At 37.1% G+C, this 13,087-nt stretch overlaps 1 protein-coding gene across 1 annotated transcript; it reads right to left on the bottom strand.

The window, feature by feature from the left end:
- Nucleotides 1–6: 6 nt before the first annotated feature.
- LOC115443515 (TBC1 domain family member 5) lies at nt 7–6,539 on the bottom strand (the record flags this gene model as incomplete). Its single annotated transcript, XM_037447205.1, has 11 exons — nt 7–726; nt 951–1,209; nt 1,755–1,923; nt 2,220–2,362; nt 2,683–2,801; nt 2,877–2,979; nt 4,515–4,565; nt 5,015–5,142; nt 5,462–5,578; nt 6,081–6,177; nt 6,406–6,539. Coding segments are annotated over 11 exons (1,584 nt in total), but the record flags the coding sequence as incomplete, so codon positions are not given.
- Between the last annotated feature and the right edge of the window lie 6,548 nt (nt 6,540–13,087).

Below are 13,087 nucleotides of genomic sequence, written 5' to 3'. Positions count from 1 at the left end.
TATGAAATTGTTTGTATCAGGGATCATGTTTATGCCAACATGTGTTAAGTATATTATTTAGTTTTAGTGAAAATAAATGAATAGATTAATTAATTTTGAATAAAAAACAAAGATCAATTTATCACAGTAAAATAATTATTGCAAGATGCAGAACTCATCAGTCAAGAAAGGGAAGTAAGTGAACTACTTCTATACATATATGAAATTTAAAAGTATTCATGTAATTATTATTTTAAAGGTTGTTTTACACTTTTGTATATTTATTATGAAGAAATATATATTATTTGAGTAACATAAAATCCAATGAGCAGAGTAATATAACTTTGACTTTTGGCTTCTTACTTCATTTTTGCAGCTTGATTTATTATACTCTATATTAAGAAAATTTAGAACTTCTTTACACTTTAAGGTAAAACACGCGCACTAGTGATAGTAACTATACAGCAGTAGCTTCCGTCTCAATCATTCTGTCCTTATCCTTAATGGGTCGAGGAAGGGCAAGTCACTGGCTCGGTCACACTCGACCTGGTGAAATACTTGGAGAGGCACCTCCTTGATCTTCGGCGGCTTGGGATGCATCCTGATGGATTGTCGCCGCGGCATCATCGTGGCAACTGGCACCAATTGTTTTGTACCCACTTTTTCTGCGGATTGTCCTTCCGCTGCTTCTAGGGCCGTTTCCACGTCAATTAGGGCGTGGTTACGACATTGCAGGAGTGCTGCCAACTAAGGGAATTAGTTGGTTACATTCATGTGATAATTTTGGAGATTGGAGATATAAATTTTATATTTCCATGTTAAAAATTTATAATAAAATAAACAGGGATAATATTTTATAAAGTGGTTAATTGGGGAAAAAATTAAACTTGCAAAAAAAAAATCAATTATTGATGGAAATGCACTTATTGGTATATTCGACACATTAAGTTTCAAGGTGTTGCGGTACTGACGTGCAGTATGGTGTGCAGCGGGCGCTGCAGCGCGGGCGGCGGGCGCGGCAGCTCGCGCGCCAGTGCTGCCGCGGCGCCGGGCAGGTGCGCGCGCAGCAGCGCCAGCGCCGCCAGCACGCGCGCCACGTCCGCGCCCTCCGCCACGCCCTCCACCACGCCCCCGCCGCCGCCGCCGCCGCCCCCGCCGCCGCCGCGCTCCTCCGCGCCCGTCTGCTCGATGCTCCACGCCATCTCTTCCGTTTGAGACGGGGAGGGTGCCCTGTTAGATATAATACCAGATTTTTGGACACAATGACGTATCACGTCTGAAAATATATACAGCATGTTCCAAAACGTAGGTAATATAATTTAAAATACGCAATATAAAATGGTTTCTAAAATACTAAGTATACAATTGAAAATAGCTATTTATTATGACATTAATAAATGATTTGGGGAGGAGGGGGTCTTGTAAAACGTTACGATGCGTCACAGGGGCGGGAGGGGGGCTTCGTACAACGCGTTATGTAACATTGTTTTTCTTTATTTTAAAACAATAGCAACGGTTTTTGCGTAAAATAATTGTGAATATTAGAAAAAAATTGTTACTTTAGAGTTACATAACTTTTGGAGAGGGGGCCGGGGGCGTACAGGAAAATTTTACGGCGCGTTACATGGGGGTGTTGGGTTCAAAAATTTTCAAAAATTGCGTTACTTAATACTTGAACGGAACTATTAACATATAATTTATCTCAATTAATTAATAATACATTTTAAAATAAAAAAAGTGAGGGAAAATAATTTAATTCCTACAAGCCAGCTCACCTGTCGCTGTCGTGCGGCGCGTGGTGCGGCGCGCGGTGCGGCGCGGGCGCGGGGCGCGGGTGGTCGTGCGGCGCGCGCAGGTGCAGCGCCAGCGCCGCCACGTGCGCCGCCGACAGCCACAGCGGCCGCATCAGCGCACACAGCGCGCCGCCGCCGCCCGCCGACAGCACTGCCGGCACACACACACACACCACGTCACACCTACGACCGAATCTATTCACGAAAATATTACAGCTAAATATCCTAAGTGGTCAATATCCCGGGGCAATGCATCAACTGAGTAGCATCTTTCGTGCAAAATTGTTAAAAGGCCCTTTTGCCCCTATCAGCCTCGCTCCAGCTGAAGCCGCCACTGTGTAATTTTGACAGTTAAGGAAAATAGATTTTGTAATAAAGACAATTTCATCATTACATTAAAACAACATTGTCTTATGTTAAAAATCTAACATAATTAGTAATACTTACATGTGTTCCTTATTGACACCAACATGGCAACGATGACGTAATGCAAGTTTGGTAACATCGGCCCATCACAAAAGAGGAAACCCCATAAGTGGGGTAATTCTGAACGGGGGAACTCCCGGCCGAAAAGTAACCGGAGCCATCGACTGCGAATATAATTTTTGGGTTATAAAATACAACTGATTTACAATTTGCAATTAACAGTATAACTTAAAATATATAAGCAATGCAGTATTATGTAGCTCGCCTAAAACTTTATGGGAAGTCACTACAATTTAAAAGTGATACTTTTTAAACCAATTAAATGTCGCAAGCTTAAAAATATTGATGTGTTCTATACAATAAAAAAGTAAATCGCAGTACATCAGAATGTTTGATTAAATGTTCCGAATGTTGTTGCTATTCCGTATGCGCAGGCGCTCATCAGCAAAGCACGCTCTCCATTTAAATACACAAAATAACTTACATTCCGAAAAGTTCCATAGATATATTGCACTGGTCTAAAAACGACACTAGCTCGTAGTCTATGGGCAATAAATAATCCACTTTCACTCTTTCTAAATATTTGATCACTTCATTTGGATTCTGCAACAAAATTATTACTGGTATAAAAAAGTATAAACAAAGATACTTTTGTTTTGTTTTTCAATAAATACGTACATGTATCGTTCTAGCTGAGGGCATGCGGCCGGTGGCAGAGGGCGCCACCTCTCCCGTCACGTAGAACTTCTCCAAACCCTTCATTACCGCACTGAATAACATACTGGAAGGGCATATATACAATACAAATACTTATTTATATTTACACTTTTATATAAATATTGTAGGAGATGGCGCAATATCGCGTCACTAGTAAATACTGCATAAACGACGATAAAAAATTAAATTGAGATTGATATATTAAGTGCAAAGTAAACAGTAGTGTTGGATCAATTAGCATTAATTGTTAGCACGCTTAATCACATTTAGCATTTCACAAATTAAATACAGTTGCTAAATTTGGTGAAGTGCTAATTTTGTAATTCGTACGTTAGGACGCTTCGCAATAGCAGCGCAAGCGTGTGCGCTCTCCTTAGCGCCCGCAGGAATAATGATAAATTCGTGCTAAACGCTACTGCGACCTGTTTTTAGTGGAGTAGTGAGCGGGAAAAAAGGCGAGAAAAGATGCATCGTGCGGAATAGCTCATTGTTGGAATAGTTTTGGAAAATTACCAATTATTAGGCTGGGTAATATTGCACACGCTAATATCTATTATGCCTGAATAGTGAATTAAAAGTAATTTAAAAAAACACTTGCCCATTCTACTAGATACTTATAATACTCATTCTATATTCTATAATATAGAATGAGTATTAATATAGAAAGAGTACGCCTCGGTGGCGTAGTTGTATTGCACGTCCGGTACAATAGCGCTCTGAGGTCCTGGGTTCGAATCCCGGGTCGGGCAAAGTGATATTTGGGTTTTTCTGCTCAGTATCAGCCCGGAGTCTGGAATTTGTGCCCGATATGGCGATAGGCTCGCCTCCTATCACATCATGGGACGGAACATACTTGGCGAAAAGTGGGTGCCCTAGTTGCGCCTCTGCATACCCCTTCGGGGATAAAATGCGTGATGTTATGTATGTTATGTATGTATATTCTATAATATACAAATTAATATCATAAAATTTTAATAAAAGGCATAGACGGTAAATAGGCGTTAAATAAAAAATGAGCTAAACACTTAGTCCGTTGATTGCGCGCAAATTACTAATTCTTCATTGTGCTTTTTAATGAAATATATTTCACAAATTCATATTCACACAATTTTGTTCATGAGATATATTAAATACAGTTGCTAAATTAGCAATTAGCATTAGCATGGTTATTTGGCATGGTAAGACTTGAAAATTAGCATGCTAATAAACTTTGTTTTTGTCACTTTCGCTATATTTAACGATGTTCCCTCCTCAATAATATATATATTAAATGTAAATATTGAATTAATTGTATTATTTTTATACGCTATAGTTAACATTGCGGTGACAATCATGATACCTAAAATTAATCAAAAAAATAGGAGCATAGTGTTTGCTATCTCGCTCGCACAGCTGCGATGTGGTGGCGATGACATCAGAGCATAGGTTGTACAATGTACAATTTCGTTAGTTGAAACTTAAGTAGTTCTGCTACCAGACTTATTTATTTTTGAGCATATTTTTATTATGAATCTATTTGTATTCTATTTATTATATATTGGTATACGTTCCTATCAATAAAGAGACGACTGCTTTATTATGTATAAATTATATACTTACAAACTGTCATGTTCCAAATATTCTTCATCTAATATTATCTTTAATTTGTCACTGGAAAAAAAATATTAAAATATAGGCACATACATATTTTAATATTAATATTCTCAAGCAAATATCAGCGTAGCAGTGACAATGTTACTTATTTATTAAAAAAAAAACACATGGGCACCTTCTTGCTGTTCGACAATTCACTTCATTCGTCACGTTCATATATAAAATATTATACGAATATTTGCTGGTGGCGGGAGTGACCACCAGACTTAATACCTGCCATTGTGGTCCACATTAATGTTTCGCGTTCTGGGATCAGCCTGTGTATATCTGGCTCAGACAGACTGACATAATTATGTCGACTGGCGTGATATATTATTTGTCGTCAGTCGACACTATATCGAGACCCTACTTACCATCAGGTTCAGTAGAATCAAGTTGCAATGGTCAAAAAAAATATAATTGTCTTCCCCGCCACCCGATATTGCTTGAACATGACATTTACGAACCTAATATCATTAGGTGCGAATTTCCTATCTAAGTACAGTTCGAAGAGTAGCGGCGCTAGTACTTCATGCATGCCCTGCCGGTACCCCACATTCGAGTGTGACCGGGCCCAGAAGAACAAAACCCGCACCTGTAAACATTATACAGGGTGTGTACTTAATGCGGTATTATTTTTTCAAATAAATTTTGGTATGGATTGTAGAAGTTAATGAAAAATATACTTAATTTTGATGGTAATAAAGTTAAATAATAAAAACACGAAGTTGGACCAACAACAAAATTAAAACAAAAATATTTTTTTTAAAGGAAGTAACACATTGTTTTTAGTTTGAATAAGTTTTTTTTAACGGTAAATAAAAGTATTATTAATCGTAAAAGGTAGCCTTTAAAATTAAATATTCAAATGCACTAGAAAAATCCTAGTATCGTGTTATTGTGTCCATACATACCATAGTGTCCTGTACATCCTTATCTCTAAAATACAGTTCGTCTGGGAATGTCCGCACCACGTCTTGTAGTATTAACGTCTTCAGCTCATTATCACAGAAGTGTTGTTTCCACACGCTCTGACAACAAAAACGCATAAGCAGTCGAAGGTGATATTACTCTAAAAGTCAAGTAGAATCTCTTTAATGATTATTATATCCCTTACATAATTTCTATACATTTTATTTGATTTATACTACAGGCGGGCCGCACCGGGCCGCATCGCAATACCTTGGTAGATCGCTTGGTAGGTGTATTTTTACAGCGATTTAATGCAATTCAACCTGCCTCAGCGTGCATTGAATACAACGTTCGTACAAATTATCTATCTTCATGTTTTATCTACATGCCATACACCCGTAGGACTATACAGAAATCCTTGGATAGTGTTAAATAAAAATCAGTTAATTTACTGTTCAATTTAATCCTGAGAATTTGACTTCGGTTCCATCAAATTCATATTTCTACTATCCCACCATCTTTTAGTAGTACACGTTTGCGGTGTGGCCCAAAGGATCACACTATATGCGCGAGCCTTAAGCCACATACTCCCCGAAAGTATGTATAAGTGCAGATAATTACCTCATCGTTTTGCGAGAGAGGGTCGTCACCAATAACAGTTCGAGGATCCATTGACAGTTTCAATTTTAAATCGTTGTAAAAGTTCCTGTGAGTTTTTATGCGAAAACAAATACATATTTACGTAAGATTGTCATCCAAATAAAATGGGTAGTATAAGAGATAGGATTTTCAATCTTTAGTAAACTTCTATTGCTCTATTCTACTTTATCTTTATTCTTTGATAGTGATTTAGGAATCTGGCATAATTTTTGTCAAATAATAAGGAGTTTAATAGCAATTAACTCAATCGATAGCTTGTTTACAGCTTAAACTATATCCCACAAACCTTGTAATAATATCGCCGTTGAGAGGGGCAGCGCGTTTAACAGTATCGCCCAGGCGAGGCTGCGCGGGCGCATCAATCTTAGTTGTATGGCGGCCTTCTTCAACTGCTCTAGGCTCCATGTCGGTAGCTCCAGTCTGGAAATACAACCATAGAGCTTAGAGATTGAGTCGATATTTGATTGCAAGTAAGTGCCATACATTCACAAAAAAGTTCGTGGGAATAATCTCCTCATGTGAGAACAGATAAATCTACCTTTAAAAAGGGGGAAAACTTAAGTTAATTCGTGAATACTATGTTTATAAACCATTAGGTGATTCATTTTTTCCGTTTATATTAAATTAACCTGTCCATGAGTAACAACTTATTTTGTGTTTTTATTACTAATTTCATACCTCCAGAACTTTTTATGGCAGATCTGATTTATAAAAAAAAAGCTGTGAATTTATAAAAAAAATACCAAATCTTGCAAGAAAAAACTATAATGTATTAACACAAAAATTATATAATCATACTAATCCACACATTGTTATCAACAAAAGAAACATCTCAATTACAATGCTCAATATACAACTGTTGCTTGTTGATATTTGATATATACATATTGAATTTAATAATTAACTATGATAACTAACATTAATGAACAAGCACACAATGATACACATACATTACAATAACAACTTTTAATCCTCATAATAGATTACCTTATCACTATATCTAATACATATTTGTAGTTTCAAATGGTGACAAATTTAACTAATGCTGTAAATCTTTGAGAGGCCTTTTTAGCCAATTGCTGAAGGAAGGTAATGTTTTTCATTTCTGCCCTTTGCAAGCGAAGGGCCCTGGGCTGCTGCCCCATTCGCCACCCTTTGAGACCACCAATGGCTTGATTAGTCTGCTGGTATTGTATAGACTGTGAACCAGGAGGCCTTGGATTCTCAGAGGTAAGGTAATAAAAATAGCATACCTATTGTTGCTCTACCAAGTTTATATTATTTATTCCTTTAATAAACAATTCAGAATGCAATTATTAAAGCTATCATTTTAAGTATCCATAATTATACTTTAGTAAGTAAATTAATAACCTAATTTGGCAAATTCCTGACCATAGTAAAACTTTAAAAGTATTTAATGACTGCCTTGGGGGCATACTTTTATTCTGTGCGCGGTGTTGCACCGTTCTGAGGTCCTTGGTTCAAATTAGTGGTGTGAATAGTCAAAATTATTTAATGACTGTACTCATAAGTTAAAAGCTTAAAAAAAATTATAGTCAATTAGAATATAAAAAGAGGTAACATGTTATGTAATAGATGGTAATACATAAATTTTTCTTCGGCCAACGTGCGGACTTCTCGATCCTGTGTGGTCTTATACATACATACTAATATATAGCTAAACAAACTCACCCCCAATTCTCCTCTTGTTCTTAATGCATGTGCTCCCGGGAGCCCTTTTGTTCCGATTTATAAATTATAATTCTCTTTGCCGACTCCGATAGTAGTTTTTCTTCAATAAATAGTCATTCTTCTTTTTTTAATAATATTTGACAGTTTCTTTTACCCCACCGAAAAGATTTTATATTCGAATACATACTATATATATATATTTATGTGTGTTGTGTTGTGTGTAAATTAATTTGGCCGAATCTGTCCGCGCTTCCAAATAATGAACTAATAAAAATTAAACATCCCGCCGCCCGAGAAAGGCTGTGAAAAGCCTTTATCAAATAACACAACAAGCCCCTTTCATTGAAAGTTATACTACCATTCTAAAACATAAACACGCAATATGAATATAATAAGTAATTAACCATTAAAGCATCGGAATGGAAAGAAAAAAAAAAGAAAAAAAAAAACTTTATCACTGGAAACTAATCCAGCGGCAACTTCGCAATTTTTACTACAGGCCTCAGTAAATTCCCTGAGGCAATCTTTAACCTGACAATTCGGATAACCCCATCAATCCCAGGTAAAAGGTCTAAAACTCTCCCTCTCTTCCATTTAAGGACAGGGACATTCTCTCTTCTTTATTAAAACGAGGTCCCCTACTTTAGGTGGATCAACCGGCGTTGTCCATTTGTTACGATTCTGGAGACAGTGTAGGTAACGGTCACTCCATTGTTTCCAGAAACGTTGACCTATAGCCTGAACTAATCTAAAACGTCCCAACCGCGTATTAACTACGTGTTCGAAATTATACTCAGGCACAGAAAGCAATGACTTGCCGACTAAGAAATGTGCTGGGGTCAACACTTCGAGATCCGTAGGATCATTTGATAGAGGACATAGTGGGCGAGAGTTGAGTACTGCTCAACTCTGTGAACACTGTCGTCAATTCCTCATAAGTCAAAACCTGCTCCCCGATCATCCACTTTAATAAGGTTTTGCAGATTTGACAGCCGCTTCAAACAATCCCCGAAGTGAGGTCCCGAAGGCACATTGAATAACCAAGTAATACTACTCTTGGCTGCAAAATTCTTAAGACTATTCTCAACTTCCCTATTCCGAAGATACTTGTCAACCTCGTTGAGGTGTTTGTTTGTCCCTACGTAATTAGTACCATTATCAGAACGTATCACACTCGGGAGTCCGCGCCGAGATGTGAAACGCGTCAACGCAGCTCCGAACGCTTCTGTTGTCAAGTCTCCAACAACCTCCAAATGCACCGCTTTGGTTGCAGAGCAGACAAAACACACAAATATGCCTTCAACATTTTTGCATTTCTAAGACGTGAGGCTCTAATTGAAAAAGGTCCTGCAAAATCTGTTTGCACTGTATGAAATATACCAGTTGTGTTTACCCTGTCACTTGGTAATGCAGACATAACTGGCTCATCCGGCCTAGCCTTATACCTGAAACGCGATATATGCTTAAAATTCGACTCCGAATGGCATGCCGAGCCACACGAATTTTAGCCGCATTTGTCTTAAAAATACCGTGATGAGGTATAATGTACCCTTTACCTTCTGCATAGTCCTCTGGCTGCCGATCACAGATAGACATATGCCCTAATTTTTCATAATCTCGCATAAATGCAATATACTTTTCCCGCAATGCCTCATTCGAGATTAACCGCCTTTCCATAACCATGAACCGTTTCTTGGCTATCGAAATTGAATCCCCCAATTCAGGTTTATCGTCTAAAAAGGGTAACCGCACTATATATCTCCCCGTTTGATCCCGTTGATGCGTTTCACGAAACCTATTTTCGCAATCCGCATCTTCAGGATTAACTAATACCGATTCCGGTATATCTTCCACCTCCCAGAAATTTTCCAAAATCTGGTTTGTGGTAACATATGCCGCGAAAAATGTTTGAGACCGCTCATCACATTGAGAAACCTTATGGGTTACTGGACCCATCAATACGTAACCAAACACCGTATTCATTGCGCGTGGCAAATAATCATTAACTTTCACACAATCACCAATCATGATTTCACCCATGAGATCGGCACCTATTAAAATATCAACCGCTCGACTAACAAAGAATTGGTCATCCGCTAAATAGATACCTCTATACCATTCCGCAAAATTTTGAGACAGAGTTTGAGTCGGCAGGTTATGAGTGATAGTGCCTAATACTATTGCCCTTGTTACCAATCTAGGATGTTCCGAATATTTAGAACACATAACCAAATTTACGCCTCCTCTACAATCACTCACAAGTCCTCCCCTAAACCCGTTACCGAAATAGAATTGGACTTAAATCGTTTTAATCCAAGCCTTTTAACAACGGTATCGGTGATAAATGTAGTCTGACTACCCCCATCTAGTAGCGCACGAACTTCATGGTACTCCCCATATCTGTCCATGACACGTACTATAGCTGTTGCTAGTAGCACTGTCCGCCTATAGTTTTTACTTATGTTAGGAGACAGATAAAGCTATATCATCATCCACTGCTGACGCAGTTACCCCATGATGATCTTAACAGGTCCCCTACCTAGCTGTGGTACAAGTAGCCTTTTCACCACTAGTGTCCAATTTGTGTGCAACTACCCGATTTTCATTAGCACTTGGTGAACGTGGTCCACCACCCGATCGTGGAACCCCTGACACGTCCCCTGCTGTAACCACCGGCCGCAAATCAAAGTGGATAAGGTAGTGGTGTTTATTAGAATTGCATTTGTAACATGACCAACTCGATACGCACTGATCAATACTGTGCTTCCCTAAACACCTAAAACAAAGCCGAAATTCTTTTACATGCTCCTTCCGCTGGTGTGGATTCAATGCTAAAAATTTCACACATTTTGATAAATGATGACTTCCTTGCTTACATAGCTTGCAAACCATCATTGGTTCACCTACAAACGTGGCATGGTGTGTCCGAGAATTCACACGAGCACACTTTTTTACTGCTTTGACCATCGCCACTAGACTCTAAGATCCTAACTTCCTTCTCCAAAAACTGAATCAAATCAGAAAAATCAGGCAATTCCTTATTAGATAACCTCGCTTCAAAACATTTTTTCAAACTAGAGTCAAGTTTTTGAAAATTTATATAGAATACGAAAAGATAAGACCACTTCCGATACAGGGAAATTCATTTTTTCTAACCCTTTTGTATTCACAACCAAAGTGTTAAGAAATTGTTTCAAAGAAGAATAATTATTGATAACCCTAGTCGTTGCCCACAAATTATGTAACAATTTATCGGCTAATGCTCGTTTGTTACCATATTGTCTTTTCAACAAATCCAAAGCTATTGAATAATTGTCACCTGTGACGGACAAATGCTTAGTAAGACTCTTTGGCTCGTCATCAAGAGACCCCAGTAAGTAATATAATTTCTCAGTATCAGACAATTTTGGATCTTTACCAACCAATGATTCAAATAATTCCATAAAAGATGTAAATTCCTCTAATTTCCCGTTAAAGGTTTGTAACCGAACTTTTGGTAAAATGGCATGCTCGTTCCTTTTCCTATCTGTGGAAGAAGCAGTGCCATATTCAGACCGACAGCTGCCCTCAGGAAATAAATCTAAAACTTCCGTTTCACATCATAATATTTTTGGTTATATACCATGTATTTTTGGGTAAACTCTTCTATTTCAAATTCATCCTCCAAGTTAGCTAGGTACTCCATATGACTAGAAGTGAATTTTTCCGTGTAAATGTGTTCCAAATCGGCATATCTTATTTTGAATTCACTTCTTTCTCCCTCCGTACATAGCCCTGACTGTGAAATCTCGTGAAGTTTGTTTAAATTTAATAACGCTGTATCATACTTCACTTTTAAAAGTCTTCGTTGCATTTTAGGAGGCATTTTAAGGAAATTTAAAATTATTAAATATTTAAGATAAAAGAATACTCCCTCAGACAATTTGAGGCCCGCAATAAAATATCTATATTGTTATACAAAAGCAAGGAATACAAATACTTCAGGTGGATTTGAACCCGCGTCCAAGATCACACCACACTATGAAATTATACCGCACCAACCGCTAGACCGCTAAGCGACAAGAGAAAATCGCTTTTCAAATACTTTTCTGACATACAATTGTCAGACACGCAAATAAAAAATGTCACCATAAAAATAAATTATTATTTGCGTTTTATATTAATATAATCCCTAAAACCGCATAACCGCACAAAATATATGTATATTAGACCACTTACACAAATATTAATTCTTCCACAAAGAAACGTACACAGACTAGACCAAATCAATTTCGTTGTGAGGTGCAATGTATCTTTTGGATACGTAATGTATGTCATATTATAATAAGGGAAACGAAATAAATATATGTGTAGCCCTACCGCAATATTATGAGTTTCTCTGTGAAGTGTGAAAAAATGGCAGCTATCACTGCAAAAATATGACTTTAAACAATATTATCCGCAAAATCCGCAATATATATATTATTCGTGTTTATGATCCGCATAACCACGAATAAATATTACCTATCAAAGTATTCATACACCGCCAGAATACTTCGAGAAGGAACCGATAGTGTTTTCTTTGTACAGAAAGAACCCCGCACATCAGCGGAAGCCGCTAAAACCAGTATATCCGGCTCGAAGGACCAAATGTTATGTAATAGATGGTAATACATAAATTTTCTTCGGCCAACGTGCGGACTTCTCGATCCTGTGTGGTCTTATACATACATACTAATATATAGCTAAACAAACTCACCCCAATTTCCTTGTTCTTAATGCATGTGCTCGGGAGCCCCTTTTGTTCCGATTTATAAATTATAATTCTCTTTGCCGACTCCGATAGTAGTTTTTTCTTCAATAAATAGTCATTCTTCTTTTTTTTTTAATAATATTTGACAGTTTCTTTTACCCCACCGAAAAGATTTTATATTCGAATACATACTATATATATATATTTATGTGTGTTGTGTTGTGTGTAAATTAATTTGGCCGAATCTGTCCGCGCTTCAAATAATGAACTAATAAAAATTAAACATAACATATTCCATGTTATTTTCATTACATTCATTTTTATGTTAAACCAATAACACTAGAGAATAGTTTTTACACTATTGCTGCTATTGTTTATATGAATTTTATTGTATAATTGGTTTTCAATCTTAATTGACTAAATAATTACAGATGGCATTAACTGTATCTAAGTTATAGCTTTTATGGAAATTACAATAATTGTTAATGAAATAAATTTATTAAGTTTAATCTATTTAAAAGTTATATGAATAGTTATAACTATT

Source organism: Manduca sexta, unplaced genomic scaffold (assembly GCF_014839805.1).
Source record: "Manduca sexta isolate Smith_Timp_Sample1 unplaced genomic scaffold, JHU_Msex_v1.0 HiC_scaffold_692, whole genome shotgun sequence".
Classification (NCBI taxonomy): domain Eukaryota; kingdom Metazoa; phylum Arthropoda; class Insecta; order Lepidoptera; family Sphingidae; genus Manduca; species Manduca sexta.
Note: the sequence above shows the minus strand (reverse complement) of the source record. Positions and strands in the feature narration are given on the sequence as shown.